General features: G+C 61.7%; 1 protein-coding gene across 3 annotated transcripts in view; it reads left to right on the top strand.

Moving 5' to 3' along the window:
• The window catches only part of LOC111161532 (p21 (RAC1) activated kinase 4), a 42209-nt gene extending 24348 nt beyond the window's left edge, over positions 1-17861 (top strand). Inside the window, exons 1-10 of one of the 3 annotated variants that reach the window (XM_022525259.1) lie at positions 5617-5663; positions 7065-7138; positions 8288-8546; positions 11369-11818; positions 12033-12479; positions 13888-14021; positions 14152-14278; positions 15384-15509; positions 16270-16404; positions 16844-17861. In XM_022525259.1, coding sequence (XP_022380967.1) covers positions 8343-8546; positions 11369-11818; positions 12033-12479; positions 13888-14021; positions 14152-14278; positions 15384-15509; positions 16270-16404; positions 16844-16999 — 1779 coding nt within the window. In that variant the 5' untranslated portion in view covers positions 5617-5663; positions 7065-7138; positions 8288-8342 and the 3' untranslated portion in view covers positions 17000-17861. Of the gene's footprint in view, positions 1-5616; positions 5664-7064; positions 7139-8287; positions 8547-11368; positions 11819-12032; positions 12480-13887; positions 14022-14151; positions 14279-15383; positions 15510-16269; positions 16405-16843 lie in introns of those variants that run through there. The other 2 variants (XM_022525258.1, XM_022525260.1) reach the window with 2 other exon arrangements.
• Positions 17862-18243: the final 382 nt, after the last annotated feature.

The raw sequence follows: 18243 nt of genomic DNA on the forward strand, positions 1-18243 counted from the left end.
TAGTGCCAGCGGGGTAGACTGTAGTGAGGACCCACTTGGTGGCAGCACATCTCTCTGCCGAGTCCTTGCCCTGCACGGTCTGTGCAAAGGCCCGGTGCAGAGAGATGGCGCGCATCTGGCCAGAACATGAAGGGCAGGGCTGTTCCTCATGCCCCAGACTGCCGATGCCAGCTGCTTCCCAAGGCCAGGGTGACCCATGGATCTGTGTCATCCTGTGGGATTTCACACGTTATGGGGACCGGTGGATTTCCGGCAGCATCTCTTGCCATGTGACTTGCCTCTTGCCTGTAGCCACAGTGGGCTGCCACATCCTCACATTTCCAGCCGAGGCAGCGTGGCTGGAGTGGGCGTCCCTGGGGTGGCGTGGACCCAGGAATAGGATCAATGGTGGGCACCTCTTGTGGCATTTGGAGCATAGGCCAGCTTATTCACAAAGAGCTAGATTTGGTCTCTCAGGACTGGGACCGGTTCCTGTTTAGGCATGAAGGTCCGACTTCCAGGCAGTGTGGGACGGGCCCTGGGGGCCTGTCTGCCCTCGCCCCCACCTCCCTTGCCTGTTCCTCCTCAGGGTCCAGACTGCTCAGTTGGCCGTGGCATCGTTCATTTGTGCCACAAACACTTGCTGAGTGTCTGCTGCTCTAGATGCCAAGGATACAGCAAGAAAGACAAGGGTTCCAGCTATCAGGGAGCCTTTGTTGGGGGCCAGGGAGGAGAGGGGATCCACAGTCTACATTTATGTGATGTCAGATGGTAATAAAGGCCACAGAGAAGTATAAAGTGGGGGTGCAGATTTTGTCAGGATCCACGAAAGACTTCTCTAACGAGGTTTTATTTCTTAGAGATTTTTATTTATTTATTTGAGAGAGAGCACACGCACAGAGGGAGAAGGAGAAGCAGACTCCCCACTGTGCAGGGAGCCTGATGTGAGGCTTGATCCCAGGACCCCAAGATCATGACTCGAGCCAAAGGCAGACACTTAACCTACCAAGCCACCCAGGTGGCTCTCTAGGAAGGTTTTATTTGCACAAAGACCCAAATATCAGGAAGGGGTGAGCCATGCAGCTCTGGGCAGAGGGAGTAGTAGGTGCAAAGGCCCTGAGGCTTGAGGTGTCCACGACTAAAATGTAGGAGGCCAGCGCAGGTGTAGTGAAGTGAGAGGAGGGGTGGAGTTCCGAGGATGGCGGAGCGCAGCTGGGCAGGGCCTTGGTAGGGCACAGTGGGGAACTTTATCCCCCTTGGAAGCCCTGGAAGAACTGTTTGTTTAGCATTGCTTCTGGTTCCCTCCTAACCAAGGCAGCCTTGCTGATCTTGATTCTGGTCATTGACAGTAGAGTTGTCTTTGCCCTCATTCTTGTCCCATGAACTTCTGGGGTCCTTTGTCTGGAGCACAGGCCTTGGCTGGTGCTGGGGCTGCTGGCAAACCACGAGTGGGGGGGGCAGCGACAAGGCCACCTCTGTGGCTCAGCACGGGCGCTTTGGTGACCTGGTGCTGGGCAGCCCTGGGCAGTGAATTCCCCTCTCGGGCCCTGTTGTTCTGGTTTGGGAAACAGAACAGGAAGGAAGAGGACTCTCCCCCGCAACCCAGTCACCTAAGAACGGCCGGGAGGGCTCAGGGTGGCCTGGTCTGCTCGTCTGGCCTGAAGCTGGGCTGGAGTCAGCACCAAAGCACACACACACCCCCTACACCCCCCGCCGGCGCTGAGCCACTGACTTTGTGGGAAGCGTGAGGCACACTCATCACTGCGGGACGCATCAGGGGATATGAAGGGCCAGGAGAGGGTAGACAGGATGAGCCAGGCACTGGGGGTGCAGTGATGGGCAAGACCGGACCCAGCGCCCGCCCCCGTGGCGCTCTTGCTGCGGCTAGTATGGAAGATGGTGTCAGTTGTCAGCAAGTCCTGTCACCTAGGCCGTTCCAGCATGCCCAGAGCCTGCCCGCTTCTCCCTCCAGAGCCCCCACGTGGTCCTGCCTGCCCCTCGGCTGTCACGTCCTCCGCCTCCCTGGGCTCCACGTGGCCACAGTCCAGCCTGTGGCTGCCTGAGTCAGGCTACAGCCCTCCCCTGCTCAGAGCCCTTATGTGGCCCCACCTCCCTCTGGGGAAAGGACGTGGCCCATAATCTGCCCCCACCACTGGGCCTCCTCTGCTCTGACCACATCAAGCACGTCCCCACCTGGGGACAGTTGCACTGAATCTTCCCACTCCTGGGTGTCCACATGGGTCCCTCGCCCCTCCCCCGCTCTGGTCCCTGCTCAAGGGTCACCTTCCCAGCCAGGCCCTCCCTGACCTTTTCACTGAAACTTGCAGCCTCTCCTGGCCCTCAGCACTCTCTTGATCCTTGCTTTGTGTATGTTCTCAGCATTTACCGTCTGACTCAACTAGATATTTTTCTGATTCAGCTCATTTATCAACTGTCTCCATGTGAGCTCTGTCCACAAGTGCTGGGATGCTTCTGGCCATTCTGACCGCCACTGGGAGCCCCAGCCCCAGTCTGGCAGAGAGCAGCCCTCAGTAGCTATGGACAGTAGGCGGGTGTGTGAGTGTGATGGGGTCCTTTGGGGTGTTTGCCAAGGAGTGGGCTCGGGCACATTGTCGGGCCCAAAGCTCAGGATGGCATCTGGGGTCAAGATCCCTGGGGACTCCTGGAGAAACTAGGCTCAGGGCAGCGGGGCTGGGAGAGAGATTTGGACTGGGGAAGGCAGGGGCTGTACAGATGGGCACCTGAGAGCTGAGCAGAGGTGTGGAGGTGGGACAGGTGTGGGGGGTGGAGGGGGGCAGTGAGGATTCTGCTGGGGGCCAGTCTCCCCTCCTTTGTCAGAGCCCAGCTCCAGGAGACAGAGTAAACTGAGGTGGGAAGGGGCTTCCCTGAGCTAGTAGGTAAAAGTCTTGGCAGGGGCGCCTGGGTGGCTCCAGGGGTTAAGCCTCTGCCTTCCGCTCTGGTCATGATCTCAGGATCCTGGGACGGAGCCCCCGCATGAGAATCCCTGCTCAGCAGGGAGCCTACTTCTCCCTCTCCCTCCTGCTTGTGTGCTCTCTTGCTATCTTGTTATCTTGCTTTTTCTCTTAAATAAATAAAATCTTTAAAAAATAAATAAAAAGTCTTGATAGAAAGGGGGGTGGGCACCGGTGGTGGCAGCCCTGAGTGCCAGCTGGGGACAGTGGCCTGCCTTCATGGTCCCCTTCCTGATTGAGGGTTTCATTTTGGAGACTGATCTTGGCACATCCCCTGCTCTTTTCTCGGGCCCCTGGGTTCCCCTTCATCAGCTCCCTGAAACTGCAGGGGAGCAAGCTTGTTTTAGAGGGGTGGGGGGAGGAGGGGAGGAGACGGAAGGTAAGGAGTTTTTGCACACACGTGCACGCACACACACATTCCCCGGATGACTTTTGCTATAGGTGCATCTCGCTCTTCCACCAGAGTGGATTTCTGTGGTGGGGAGAGTCTGGCGTGGGGTGGGTGGGTATCATTTTCTTTCCATGAACGCTCAGGAGGATGGAACAAGCGAATGCAGGGATGTTTAGAAACTTGGCAGCTTTGGCTAGGACAGGCTGGAAACTGTCCTGTCCCCCATGTCGAATAATTCAAAAGCCTTTTTCTTCATTGCAGTGAACGTTTGAGAGTAGGGTGCGGAATGTGCCTGCATTCGTGGGATCAGACATGGGGCTTCAGAGGCATCTGTGGCCTGGCTGGTGGCTGCACGCCGTTCTCCCCCCACCCCCCCATTCCCTCTGTCTGAGGTTGCTGTTTCACCCTCTCCTGGAGTTTCCCCAAGGACCGCCTGGGCAGAACCGGAGGTGTCTGAGCAGGGGTGTAGTGTAGTGGGTACAGATGAGTGCGTTCATTCAGCGGCGGTTCCTCAAGTGCCTGGTATGGGCTGGGCCACGTTGTAGACATTGGGGTATGGCAAGGAGCAAGACGGATGACAGGTGCAAAGGGAAAGGGGGACAGGACTGGAGCCAGGGATATTTGAGGACAGACGTGGGTAGAGGGAAGGAGAGGGAGCCATGTACAGATCCGTGAGAATGAAGTTCCCGCGAGGGGGTGACCGCCAGTGCAAAGGCTCCTGAGGTGGGGACGTGTCTAGGGTTTGCAGAACAGCAAGGAGGCCCACGTGGCTGGGGCAGAACGAGCAAAGGGCAGAGGTGACAGGCCGATCATATGGGCCACAGGGCCACAGGGACAGGTTTTGGGGGCCAGCAGAAGGTTTAACAAGGTCGATGCTGTAGTGGATCCAACTGGCTTCCAGGCCCAGCTCTGCTTGGTAACCTGAGCAAGAGGTTTCACCTTCGTGGTCTTCAGTTTCCACATCTGCAAGATGGAAATGAGAAGAGCTGCTCCCCCCAGGTCACAGGGAGTCCGTGAGCTGAGGGTCTGCATCTGGGCAGGGTGGTGGGGTCCCTCGCGGTTGGAGGTAGTGATGTCAGTACTGGGGCTGAGCCTCGGAGAGGTACATTTGGTGGCGGGGATGGACGTGTGGCCATCTTTTCCCCTGCAGATTGTCTTGCTGAAGGGGAACAGGAACCGCCACTCTGGGCTGCCTCCCACTACCCTCGGGGGGCTGGGACAGGTTGGATAGGAGATGGGGACCCTCAACCCCAGGAGGGGTCAGGGCAGGACCAAAAGGGGAAGTGTGGGGGTGACTGGCTGGTTCAGTGGAGGGAACATGTGACTCTTGATCTCAGGGGTAGAGATTACTAAAGATAAATAAATAAATAAACTTGAAAGAAAGAAGGAAGGGCAGGGTGTGGGCTTGGGAGGGAGAGAGGAAGTCGCCCTGGAGACGAAGGGGACAGAAGCAGTGGTGTCCCCGCGGCCCTCAGGGCAAGCCAGGCAGGTAAGAGCGAGGGCTCTGGTGCCCGCCTGCTGGAGTTTGAATGCCGGGTGCCCTGGACAAGGGGCTTCCTCGCTCCGGGCCTCAGGCTGCTGGTCTGTGAATTGGGGTTGGTCAGTTGTGAGGACAGCCAACAGTGTGCTGCGCGCACGGCCCTCTGATCGTCGCTGCCTTTATTTCTGAGGACTGGCCTGGAACCACATTTGCACTCTGCTGCCAGGTGGTGGGCCCCGGGCGAGTGGGGTGTCCTCCCTGCACCTCGTTCCTCCTTGGCTATAATGTGGGGCTCACGGTGGCTGCGTCCTCGTGGGTCACGTGTGCAGGTGAGACGAGGGGCTCTGGGCGGGGTGCTTGGAAGAGGGGCCAGCACACGGTAGGTGCTCGATGGGTGACTATGGGCAAGTGCCTTGTGTTCTGTGACTCAGAACCCCAGGGAGCACGGTCTGGCATTATCCTAACAGAGGAGGAAACTGAGGCATGGGGGAGCCGAGCTGCTGGCCACAGGCTGCACGGTGAGCTCCCAAGGTGGCTTGGCTCCCAAGTACAGAAGGTGAGGTGGCCCGGGACACAGCAGCCAGACTCCTGGGTTCCAAGCTCACTGGGGAGCCCCTGCGCCCCCTCTTTGCCCACCTCCATGCTCCTGGTGCAGGCACCTAGCTTTGTGTCACAGCTGCCCCACCTTCCCCGCTGTGGGCCCCTGTAGAGTCAGGAGTGGGGGGACTTGGTGGGGGCACCACCGGCCAAGCTGGAGGCGCCGCCCGTGGAGCTGGAGGCGCCGCCCGCGGAGCTGGAGGCTGCCCCAGGGTGGAGCTGGAGCCCGAGCACTATAAACACGGTCAGTTCCTCTGTTTGTCCCTCCCTCCATGCTGTGCCCAGAGGGAAGGGGGTGGTCCGGGCAAATATCCGGAGGTGTGTCCCTCCATCCCCTTCCCCTGCGGGGTCACATGCCCCGGAAGGCAGGATACACTGGGGCTGGCTGTGCGGTGTGTGGATGCTGCCTGGGTTTTATGGGGGCGAGGGCTCTAAGGAGGCTGTCCTGGGCCCCATGGCCTACCCCGACCCAGGTCTCGGTGCCGAGCTCCTCCCACCATAGGGTTGCCCCGCCCTCTCCTGGGCTTAGTGAGGGGTCACGTGGTTAATCCTACTCCCCGGAGTGACTTGGTGCCTTGGGCTGTGGGCTGCAGGGTGGAGGATGGGTAGGGCCGAGTGAGAGAGGCCAAGGTGAGGGCTGAGGCCAGGCGTGCCAGGTGGGGACCCCTCTGGGAACCCAGCAAGGAGGTGGAGGTGAAGCTGTGGGGTATCGGTGGGAGGATGGGGGAAGGTCTGGCTGTGGGGACAAGGCGAGGACCCGTTTGAGACAGGCTGATGGCTGAGGGCAGCAGAGAGGCTCGGGAGCCAGAACAGGGTGGATGGGGGGCCGGGGATGGAAGTTGAGGTGGGAGGGAAGGGCTGGAATGGGGGGAGACACTGAAAGGGCTCCTGGCTTGGTTGGGGGCAGAGGAGGGGCAGAGGCAGAGGCAAAGAGACCTCCATCCTGGCCAGGGCCGCCGTACCCCACATCCGGGCAGCTGGGGATCCCAGAGCAACAGGGAAGCTGGACCTGCTGGGGGAGCCCTGGCGGGACCTGGCTCTGGCCACCTGCTGCCCAGGAGGCCCCAACCAGTTGAGACAGGTTGTCTGCTGGGTCCCCACCCCCTCCCAACTGGGCGCTGCTGCCGGACCGGTTCTCCTAGATGGCTACCCACTGATGGTCCTGCCTCTGGGCCAGGGCTGGCTGCGAGTTTTCCTGACCTCACACAGCTGCCCCAGTGGAAAGGCGGAATGGCACGGGGAGGGAGGAGAGCCGGGTCTGGAGGACAGCATCCCAGACGCCTGAGAGAGTCCTCAGGTCACAAGACTCACTGCATTTGGGGCCGACCCTATGTTGGGCACCGTGCCAGGCTTTGGGGAGCCAGCCTGAAGCCGGCAAAGAGCCCAGCCCGATGCCTTTCCCCTCATCCTCTGGGTCTTAGCTCACACAGCCTCTCTTGTGGGAAGCCTCCCCTGCCCCCCGACCCTACCATCCCTCAGGCTGGGTCTGGTCCTCCTTGACCCCAGCCTTGACCATCCTGGACCGTCGGAGGCGATCTTGGTCTGGGTCCCCACCGTATCACAAGCAGCCACCAGCACAGGGCTGGGCACAGAAAATCGAGGTGTTAGCGAATGAATACATGCATATTTTCTTCCCATCTTCCAGATGAGTAACTCGAGGTCCCAAGAGGAGCCGTCACCTGCCAGAGGGCACGTCTAGCACAGCCAGCATCAAACCAGGTCTGTGGGACTCCGGGGCCCGGGCGTGGGACAGGGGTGCAGGACCCGGGTTCCCCCTCCCCCAGACGCCGCTAGGAGCACTCCGGAGTTACCACGGTGGAGCAGGGCCTGAGCTCCGTGCCCTGCTCTGCTCCTGTTAACCCAGTCAGTCCTCAGAGCAGTCCTGTGAGGGGGGAGAGGTCACGTCACTTGCCCACGGTCCCATAGAGTGAGTGTCAGAGAGAGATTTGTGCTCTGGCCATTTGACTTCCCGTCCCCTCACCGCCCTGGTCTCCCTGGGGACACACAGCAGTGCCTCTCCCCCGAGGTCCCTTTGGTTTTCCAACTGGCTTTCGGTGAGCATTTATACAGTGCCTGGTACCAGCCGAGGTGCCACCTGGAGACCACAGAGCCTAAAGGCGGGGGTGGTTGCGTCTGCTAGTATGCGCTGCACCTTGGAACTTTCCCCACTGTGCCACCCTGGTGAGGAACTCCCTTCTCCGAGCCTCAGTCTCTTCGTCTGTAAAGTGGGAGTGTTAGGGTGAGGCTCCCAAGGGCCGTGCATAGGACAGGGACTAGAACAGTTGAGTTGAACAGTCGCTCGGTTACTGAGCATGGGCTACGGGCCAGGCACTGTACTGGGGGTGGGGTAGGACACGGGCACACTGGGCAGATGAGATCTGGCCTTTGGTGCTGAGAGTCTAAGGGTTGGGCGTGGGGTGTAGACATCCAACTGGTAAACTCAAGAATGAACAGTAGAATTTTCAGGAGTTAAACGTGCTGTGAAGCTTTGTGATGGAAAGCTAGTGGGACACCTCCTTCACTTGGGGCGGTCAGGAAAAGATTCACCAACCACTCTGAGACCTGAAGGAGTGGGAGGAGGGAGCCATGTGTGGATACTAAGGAAGAGTGTTCCATGAGGAGTCAGTGCAAAGGCACTGAGGTTTGAAAACCATTGTGAGCAAAGGGGGCATGAGAGCAGAGAGGTGACAGGTGCAGGTCATGTCGGAGGGGCCTCTGAGGGCTAAGCAGGGGAGCCTGTTCGCGGGTCCCTCAGGCCACCTGTGGGGGATGGGAGACCAAGGAAGAGACAAGGAGGGACAGGACTGGGGCAGGGCCCAAGGAGCCCAGAGAAATGGGCGGGTTCTGGTGAGCGGCCCCCTCCCACAGGCCTGCTGAGAGGAGCCCAAGTCTGCGCCCTCGCGGCGCTGAGAGCGTCAGCGCCATGTTCGGGAAGAAGAAGAAGAGGGTCGAGATCTCCGCGCCATCCAACTTTGAGCACCGCGTGCACACAGGCTTCGACCAGCACGAGCAGAAGTTCACGGGGCTGCCCCGCCAATGGCAGAGCCTGATTGAGGAGTCGGCTCGCCGGCCCAAGCCCCTTGTGGACCCTGCCTGCATCACCTCCATCCAGCCCGGGGCCCCCAAGGTATGCCAGTGCCCACTGTGGCCTCTCCTGCCCCATACCAACCCCACACGGCGCCCCCAGGCCTTAAACCCACGCTTGACCCTGGGGCCAACACCTCCGTGTTGACCCCCTCCTACTGACAGCCAGACAGACACCCCAACCCTCTACCCTAATCTTTGCCCCAGTCCTGACCTTTCACCCCTCCACCCACTGATCCCTCCCCATGCCTCTCAACACTGACTCCCACCTTGATCCCAGTAGCAGCCCCCCACGCCAGCCTCTGAGTTGTCCTTCTCTCCCAGGGCTCCGTGGCCCCATCCCAAGTACCAGAAACTTGTCCTTGGGCAAGGGACAGATCCCCATGGTAGGGCCGAGCTGGGGGCACCCAGAGAGCTGCTGACTCGGCCTCCCCTGCCCCCGTCCCCCAGTCTGGGCCAGCTTTGTGGAGGAGGGGGACACCTGAGCTGTGCCCTGAGAGCTGAGGGAGGAGTCCTGTGGCAAGGAGAGCCTTTTAGCAGAGGAAAGAGTCCACGGGAAGCCTTGGAGGCTTTTTGGTTTGGGGGGCGGTTTTCCGGCCATCTTGAGCAAAAGGGAGGAGTTGGGATTTGAACCACGGTCTGTTTCCACAGCCCAGGCTCTTAGACCCCCTTTGCCATCTGTGCAGTCCCGGCGCCCAGGCATGGCACCGTGAGGCCGGCTGGTGGCAGGGTGTGAACCTGCCCGGCCTGGGAAGCCAGCCTCCAAGGCCGGACTTCACCCCAGGGGCAGTGGGAGCCAGGAAGGGCCCAGGGCCAGGGGCACGCAGCCAGGGTTGTTCTGGGGCTGGAGATGGGTGTGCCGGTCAGCGGGCCCGCGGCGGGGGACAGGCCTTCGGCTGACTTATCATCTCCGGGGCCCAGCGCGAGGACACTCACCAGGATGGGCTCCATCCTGCGGCCCCGCTGAGGTCTCGGTGCCTCTGCTGCAGGCCTTTTGAATACTTTGAACTCTTTCCTGCTGCTTAAAGCAGTGGAGACTTCACATCCGAGGCTGTATTTCTGGCTTCTGCTGACTAATTGCAGGGGCTGAGGGGGTGGCAGCTGCCTCCGCAGGCCGGGGCGCTGGCTCCTCTGTCCCTGCCGGCCCCACCCCACCTGCCTCGCTTCCGTCCCCCAGCAGGCCCTGGGGCTCCTCCATGATGGCTGTGGCCTCCCTAGGCGACCCCCGAAAATCTAGCCCCTGCTTGGCCCGCCAGCCGTGAGTCCTGTTTGGGCCCATGCCTGCCAGGAAGGGCCACACAAGGGGCCATGGGGACTAGCAGAGTCTTGGGGCCCCTGTGGGTACGTGTTTGCTGCCCCTGGCTGGGAATCTCCCCTTGGCCAGGTCTTCCCAGGCCCTCCCGCAGCCTCCAGTCTTCTTGGCCTCTTATTCCAGCACTAGGGCCTGAGCAGGTGTCTGTCTACCTTGCTTCACAGGGTGCCCAGGCAAGGAGGCAGCCAGGCCCGCAGGAGGGGGGCGTGGGAGGGAGAGACAAGGGCCGGCCCCTGGGGTTCTGTGGGCCGGGGGGGGGTTTCATGCACTGTGGAGGCAGGCAGTCGTGGCTTGAGGATGTGTGGCAGCCCCGGGCCCCCATCGCCGCTAGCCGGTGAGTGAGAGCAGAGGGCCGGGGTTGCGTGTTCCGCTCTTCGCAGCATCCTCCCAGCCCGCCTCCCTCCCCCGCTGGCTCAGCCCCTGTTTCTTGAGCACACTGTGCACACATACCTGACGCCGTGCTAGGTGCTGAGATCAGCAAGAGCAGAACAACAGGCAAATACAGAAGTTGTCCTCGTGGACGTCACAGGAGGGGCAGGTGACGGTCAGCTGACAGGTGCATCAGGGCAGCTGGTTTCTAGGGCTGCAGAGAAAGGGAATAGGGGGTGTTAGGGGCTGGCATTTTAGACTCTGGGTGGTCAACGGAAGCTTCCCTCTGAGAAGCTGAGTTCGGGCAAAGGCCTGGAAGAGGAGAGGAGGGAAGGAGCTGAGGGCATACTTGGGGGAAGATGTTCTAGGAAGAGCAAACAGCCAGTGCAAAGGCCTGAGGTGGGCCTGTGCCTCGTATGTTTGAGGAGCAGTGAGGAAGCTTGTATGCCCTGAGCTGAATGGGAGATGGGGGTGTATTCCTGGAGGCCTTGACTCTATTTGAGAGAGGAGGCGGCCATGACCAGGATCAGGGTGCTGGGCTTGGCAGGCGAAGTTTGGGTGGATTCTGTGGGTGGATTCAGGGCACATGTTACATTCACCAGGCCACGTGGGAATTCCCATTTGCCACCACTGCTCCTGGACTTTGGGCCCAGTCCTTTCTGACTCTCCCTGTACTCTACCCTTGGCTTCCGGGGGACAAAGCATGGGTTTAGGGTTAACAGCCCTGGCGGGCAGCAAGGGAGGAAGTCCAGGCCGGGCCCTGGGCCCAGCATCCTGTAATTTGCAGCTCTCCAGGACTGATTATGGGGTGGCATGGGCTCTGCGCTCCTTCCCTCCCACCCACAAGGCAGAGACCTGCCCCCAGGCTGGAGAACGGGAGAGAGACGGGGGTGCTTCTTAGGGGGACTGGCCAGTCTAGGGGCAAGAGCCTGACCCGTGGGAGGTTACCCCTTCAGCTTTCTTCCTGCACCAGACCACTTGGGGGCGTGGGAGGGGCTGCAGGGGCCCCTCTGGTGCCACCCCCACCCACCCCGCCCCATCATCACCCCATGGCATTTCTTCATCCCGTCTCTGTCTTGTCTCTGTGTGTGTGTTGTGTTGTCCTGTCCTTATGTGTCGGATACACGTCCTGTGTCCTCCTCTTCCTTGCCCGGCCCCCATCCCGCCATTGCCCTGGACCCCAGACCATCGTGCGGGGCAGCAAAGGCGCCAAGGATGGGGCCCTCACGCTGCTACTCGACGAGTTTGAGAACATGTCGGTGACGCGCTCCAACTCCCTGCGGAGAGACAGCCCCCCGCCACCTGCCCGTGCCCGCCAGGAAAACGGGATGCCCGCAGAGCCAGCCAGAGCAGCCCCAGAGAAGGCGGGCAGCCAAGGCCGGGGTGCCGGTCGCAGCGAGGCGGGTGGCAGCAGTGGTGACAGGCGGCGGGTGGGGCCAGAGAAGAGGCCCAAGTCTTCCAGGGAGGGCTCAGGAGGACCCCAGGAGTCCTCCCGGGACAAACGCCCCCTCTCTGGGCCCGACGTCGGCACCCCGCAACCTGCCGGTCTGGCTGGCGGGGCCAAAGCGGCAGCTGGTCGGCCCTTTAACACGTACCCGAGGGCTGACACGGACCACCCGGCCCGGGGTGTCCAGGTAACCAGTCCCCCTGCCCCGGGACCTCCCACTGCCCCTTTGTCCAAAATGTCCCCTGTTCCCTGCCCACTAGCGCCAGCCTATGCCCAGCCCACTGTCCATCTCCATCCTGACTGCCATGTGTCTGTCCCACAGACAGGGCCCCTCTCCCACACAGGGAGCAGAGCTGGCCCCCTGCCCCTCCACTAACAGCTGCCTGTCTTTTCTATTGCAGGGGGAGCCTCATAGCCTGGCCCCCAACGGGCCATCGGCCGGGGGCCTGGCGGTCCCCCAGTCCTCCTCCTCCTCCCGGCCTCCCACCCGAGCCCGTGGACCCCCCAGCCCAGGAGTGCTGGGGCCCCATGCCTCTGAGCCCCAGCTGGCTCCTCCAGCCCGCCCTGTCGCTGCCCCTACCCCTGCTGGGCCCCCGGCCCCCGGGCCCCCCGGGCCCCGCTCGCCACAGCGGGAACCCCAGCGAGTGTCACACGAGCAGTTCCGGGCTGCCTTGCAGCTGGTAGTGGACCCTGGCGACCCTCGCTCCTACCTGGACAACTTCATCAAGATCGGCGAGGGCTCCACGGGCATCGTGTGCATCGCCACCGTGCGCAGCTCAGGCAGGCTGGTGGCGGTCAAGAAGATGGACCTGCGCAAGCAGCAGAGGCGCGAGCTCCTCTTCAATGAGGTGGGCCACGGGCCCATCCCAGTCCCTCCCAGCCCCTCCCGGCCCCTCCTGGCCCCAACCTGTGCCCTCCCGGCCCCGCCTTCCCCCTCCTCCTGCTGCCCTCTACCAGCTGGTCTGGAGGCCCATGCTGGTCCGGCTCCTGTAAGGGTGAGGATGGGAGAAGGCCATTCAGCGCCAGGGTCCCCAGGGCTACGTTTGAGCCTGTCTCCTCTCCTTACTCACACGTCCCCAGGCTGTCACCCCCCCCATTGCCCCATACCCACCCCTGCCTCCCTGGAGCCCCAACTCCAGAGCCCCTCAGCCCCGCCCTCGTGGGACTTCCAGGTCCTTCATACCCACCGAGTCCCAAACTGGCCCCCAGAGTCTCTCCGCCAGCCCTGCCCCTCCCCTGGTTCCGTCTCCCACCGTAGCCCCTTAGTTGCTGTGCAGGCCCATCCTCTCCCCCCGGCTCTGCCCTGGCGTCCCCTCTTGGGTAACCCCTTGGCGTTCCCCACACAGCAGCTAAAGGGCTCTTTTGGGCCTGCCGGCCTGCCCCTCTGCCCCCGTTACTGACCCTTGCAGCTCCCCTAGCCTACCTGTCAGTGTCCTCGGGACATGGGCCTGGCCTCTGGCAGGCGTTTGAGGTCTGGCTCCCATCTAGGTCCTTGGTTGTGTCCAGTCTCTGGCTGGGGTTCCCGGTGGCATCTGCCAGATTTTTACAAAGGCCAACTCCTGGCTCCTTCCCCAGAGGAATCTGGGCTGGCAGCAGCCCCTGGACTCCAATGCGGGAGTCCCGGGATGTCAGGTCTGGAGGTGGTCGAAACTGCCTCCTCCTGGTCTCTCAGCTGTCCCTGTAACCCCTCCCCCGGACCCTTAGTCTCCCCGCGCTGCAGCCGCACCGTGGGCTCTTCATCGGAACCCCGGTGAGTGTCCCGTTCCCATCTCACCCTCCCCCCCGCTCCGGGCTTTGCTGCCAGGGCTTTTCTTCCCTGAACCCATCCCCCCAGCCTGTTACTCTGCCCTTGGCTGGTATCTGCTTGTCCCGCGGACTCAGCCCCGTGCTTAGACATTCTCGTCTGCGCCCCTGTCCCTACACCGGCCCGGTCAGCAGGGCCATTCAGAGACCAATCAGCTCAGGACTGGTCAGAGAGCAGGATCAGAAATGGAGTATGGGGGCAGTGAACCCCCACAATGCAGGCATCAGGCCTCAAGCTGCCTTTGGGGTCTCCTGGCCTTGGCACAGGGGAGGGCAGTGACAAATGACAGTGACAAGGAGCGCGAGTGACAAGTGGGCTGGGCCACCCCCCAAGCCTGCCTCCCGCCTCCCCTCCTGCCTCAAGCCCAGGCAGGAGGGGAGGCGGGAGGCAGGCTTGGGGGGTGGCTGGGTTTGTGGCAGGGGCCGGCGGTGCTGACCCCGCCCGGTGCCCAGGTGGTGATCATGCGGGACTACCAGCACGAGAACGTGGTGGAGATGTACAACAGCTACCTGGTCGGGGACGAGCTCTGGGTGGTCATGGAGTTTCTGGAGGGCGGCGCCCTCACCGACATCGTCACTCACACCAGGTACTGCCAGACCCCAGGCTCCCTGGGGCCACTGTGTCCTCTTAGACCCCTCGGGATGGGGGTCATGTCTCTGGGCCAGGAGGGCGGCATTCCCCTCGGGCCTCCGGTCACTGACCCCCAGCCCACACAGGATGAACGAGGAGCAGATCGCCGCCGTGTGCCTGGCCGTGCTTCAGGCCCTGGCCGTGCTCCATGCACAGGGAGTTATCCACCGCGACATCAAGAGCGACTCCATCCTGCTGACCCACGACGGCAGGGTGAGGAGCGGGGCGGCTTGGGTTCCCTCTGCCTCTCCCTGGCTCCCCTCCATCCCTGACCCCCAGCTCGGCGGCTTGAGGAGCAAGAAGTTTGTTCACTCCTCAGGCCAACAGCCCCGAATCAGACCCAGTCAGCAGGGGGCTCCGTGCACGCAGTCACGGAGGGGCCCAGGCTGGAGGAGGCTGCGCCTTTGGCCCAGGGTGCCGGGAGCTATGGTTGAGCACTGGGCCCCGGGAGGCCAGGAGACAGCTGGGGTGCTGGCCGCGGCTCTTCCTCCACCAAGAAGCTGTTCCCAGCCGAGCATGTGGCCGTGGACCGTGGACCCCGCTCCTGTCTCCGCCTCTCCAGACTGAGGCTCAGACTCAGGCCCACGGATGAGCCCCCAGTGCCCAGAACCTGCATTTCTACTCCAAGAGTGGACGTGATTTTCAGTGGGAGGGAGTCCTTGACTGTCGCCAAGTTCTCTCTGGTGATTTGCCTGCCTTCCCCCAGGGAAGTGAAGCCATTGGGCAGATAGGGGGCGGGGTGGGCTCTCTTTCATGGGGAGTCTCAGTTGGAATCCCCGAACACCTGAAGCTCTCCACAGATGTGTTTGGGGGACATCTGTGAGCTTGAAGTTGTGTGCACGCCGTGTGCATACGTTTCATGGGGGTGAGAAGATCCGCACGTATCCTCAGGAATCGGAAGGGGGCCCGTGGCTCCCAAGCAGGTGGAAATGTGTGGTTCTGGGCATGTGGTGGTTAGCAGAGTAAGTCACAGCTGTCCTCCTCTCTGGGCCAGGGCTGCATTCAGGGACACCGGGGCCCAGGCAAGGGCTTTGGGAGCCAGCTGGGGTCTCAGCCCCCCTACGCAACATTTGGAACCTGTAGGACTCAGGCCACTTACCCCAAAGGCCCCAGGGCAGACCCTGTCAGGAAGGCACACGGTGTGGTCTCCCATGGGGAGGTGACACACCTAAGGGCCCCCTGCTGGGAGGAGGCAGAGGGACCCAGTGGTCTGGCTCTAACCTCTAGGCTGCCCCGTGGAGGCCCAGAACGTCCAAGGCCAGGGAACTGAGTAGGTAGACACCTCTGACCGCCCCCCACTGCCTGCACCCCGCTGCAGGTGAAGCTCTCGGACTTCGGGTTCTGCGCCCAAGTCAGCAAGGAGGTACCACGGAGGAAGTCCCTGGTTGGCACGCCCTACTGGATGGCCCCAGAGCTCATCTCTCGCCTTCCCTATGGGCCAGAGGTAAGCCGGCGGTGGCCCGGTTGCCGTGTTGTCAGCACAGGTTTACGCTGTGACCGTCTGGAGCCGCAGGAGTGCTGGGGGTGGAGTGGGGCTGGAGGTGGAGTGGGGCTCGGTGTGGGAGATGGGTCACTGGGGGTGGTCCTATGGGAGAGGAGGGAGGCATGCGTGTATGCACCCATCCCTGATGAACCCAGCCCGGTGCTGACAAAACCCGATCGGATTTAGCAAAACCTGAAAGCTCTGGGTCCCAAGAACTGTGACATAGGGGCGAGTGACAGGCTTCAGGCCCGGCATTCCTGTGCTCTGTCCCTCCCCAGTCCTGACTTGGTCCGGGTAGTCTTCACCCAGGCAGGTGCTCCCCTAGTCAGGGCAGAGCTGGCCTGGCAACTCTGGGACCCCATCCCCCTGCCTGTGAGTACCGGGGTGCTCCTGGCTATTGCCTGTAAAAGTCTTTGGGCTGGTTCTGACTGGCTCAGTCATGAGCCAATTACTGTGTCCCAACCATGCTGCTTAGGCAACTGGCCACGGGACCCTGAATGCGCCCTAGAGCGAGGGAGGGAGGGTGCTGGGTGGGCAGAATCCTTCTGAGGGCTCCCTGGGGGAGGAGCTTGTGGGTCTGGCAAGTTGGGTGTCAGGATGTTTGGGGCCCAAGGACTCCAGGAGCGAGGAGGCAAAGGCAGAACCAACCACCCCTCTGTGGCTTCTCCTACCACCGGCCCAACGAGCCCAGCTCAGCCCTCCTATCCCTTTCCCGCTGCAGGTAGACATCTGGTCTCTGGGGGTGATGGTGATCGAGATGGTGGATGGGGAGCCCCCCTACTTCAACGAGCCTCCCCTCAAAGCCATGAAGATGATTCGGGACAACTTGCCACCTCGACTGAAAAACTTGCACAAGGTGGGCCCCCGGTTGGGCAGATGGTGTAGGGGAGGGGACACTCCCTCTGTTTTGGGCTCCCCGCCCCCTCCCCTACAGGTTCCCTGAGCCCTTACCCGTCCCCCAGTGGTTGAGCCTCGGCTGGCTGGCATAGCCAGGTCTGGGAGAGGAGCCTTCCTGGTAGATGGCTCGCCTGGCAAGAGAGGGGTGCTTCTGGGGCCCAGCCACTGTCACCTCCTTGCAAACCTTGAAAATGGAGAAGAAATGAGCCCCTGGGGTCTTTGATGTGTTTCTTTCCTTGGGGCCAAGCTCTAGACACCTGGGCCCTCCTGGCCCCTACCCCCAGGCAGCGGATGTTGTCGGCCCATTTGACAGAGGCGGAAACTGGGGCCCAGTGGCAAGTGAGCAGCGGAGCTGGTGCTCAGACCCATCCCTGACTCTCTCCCCCACCTCCCCACAGGTGTCACCCTCCCTGAAGGGCTTCCTGGACCGCCTGCTGGTGCGTGACCCAGCCCAGCGGGCCACAGCGGCTGAGCTGCTCAAGCACCCGTTCCTGGCCAAAGCGGGCCCGCCCGCCAGCATCGTGCCCCTCATGCGCCAGAACCGCACCAGATGAGGCCCAGTGCCCTGTCCCTGAACCAAAGAGCCCCTTGGGTCACCCCTGTCCCACCACGGGCCAGTCGGGGGGAGGCCCCCACTCCTCCCCACCCAGGAGACACTCCATGTGGCACCGCCCTCCTTGTCGGCGGTCGGGGAGCGTGCAGGACCCTACTACTGAACTCCAGGTTTGATTTTGTGACTTTAAAAAAAAACAAAACAAAACACAGGGACTCGCGGGAGCAAGTGAGGGTTCCCAGCCTCCCCACCCTCCGGGATGGTCCCTCCCTGTGTCTTCCTATCTTCCAGGAAGGACAGACAGCCCCCCTATCACTGGAAATCATCTGCAGTGGGGGCTGCTGTGGTGGAGAGAACACTACGAGAGGCGTGCGCGTGTGTGTGTACGTGCGTGCGTGCACGTGTGTGTGTGCGCACGCATGTGTGCACATACACCCATGCAGATGGTCCAGCTGCTCTGTCCTCCAGCCTGTGAGTGGGTGTCTCTAAGGCCTTGCCTGACATACAGCGCAGCCTCCTGCCCCCCCCCCGAGCCATTGCGGGGGTCGATCATGAATGTCTGAAGAGTGGCCTTTTCCCTGAGTCCTGCACCCCCTCTCGGTGGCTTGCTGGGGAGACGGGGGTCAGGGCTTCCTGCCCATCCCCAGCCTCTGCAGATGACTACTGCACCTGGACAGCCTCCTCTTTTCTAGAAGTCTATTTATATTGTCATTTTATAACACTAGCCCCTGTCCCAACCTGGGGACAGATGGTCCCTGCCCCTTGGGGCGGCACCAGGGACAGAACCACTGCTTGAAGAATCAGGTTCCCAGCCCTTTGGTGCGGCCCCACTCTCCCCTCCCCTCCCTCAAGTTAGTTTTACAATTAAAATGTTTTCTTGTTTTGCGTGTGCGTGTAGTGGCCCCTCCCTGTCCGGGTCATCTTGGTGCGGGACTTGGGGGAGGGACTCAAGGACGGAGGGAGGGCAGGCTGGCGAACCCCAGGATTCCAGTCCATCTTAGGGCAAGGGTCATGTCTTGGGGGGTGGGGAGCCCCAGGTCGAAGCAGCCCGTAGTGCCCCCCCCGACGGGACCCAGACTCACCCCCTGGCCTGCAAACAGCCAGTCCCCCAGGGTCCGTGTGCTGCAGTGACCAGTTTGCCAAATCGGAGATTTGCTGGAATCTTGTTGTTTTTTTTTTTAAAGATTTTATTTATTTATTTGACAGACAGAGATCACAAGTAGGCAGAGAGGCAGGCAGAGAGAG

Source organism: Enhydra lutris, unplaced genomic scaffold (assembly GCF_002288905.1).
Source record: "Enhydra lutris kenyoni isolate GAN:26980312 unplaced genomic scaffold, ASM228890v2 scaffoldscaffold85, whole genome shotgun sequence".
NCBI lineage: Eukaryota > Metazoa > Chordata > Mammalia > Carnivora > Mustelidae > Enhydra > Enhydra lutris.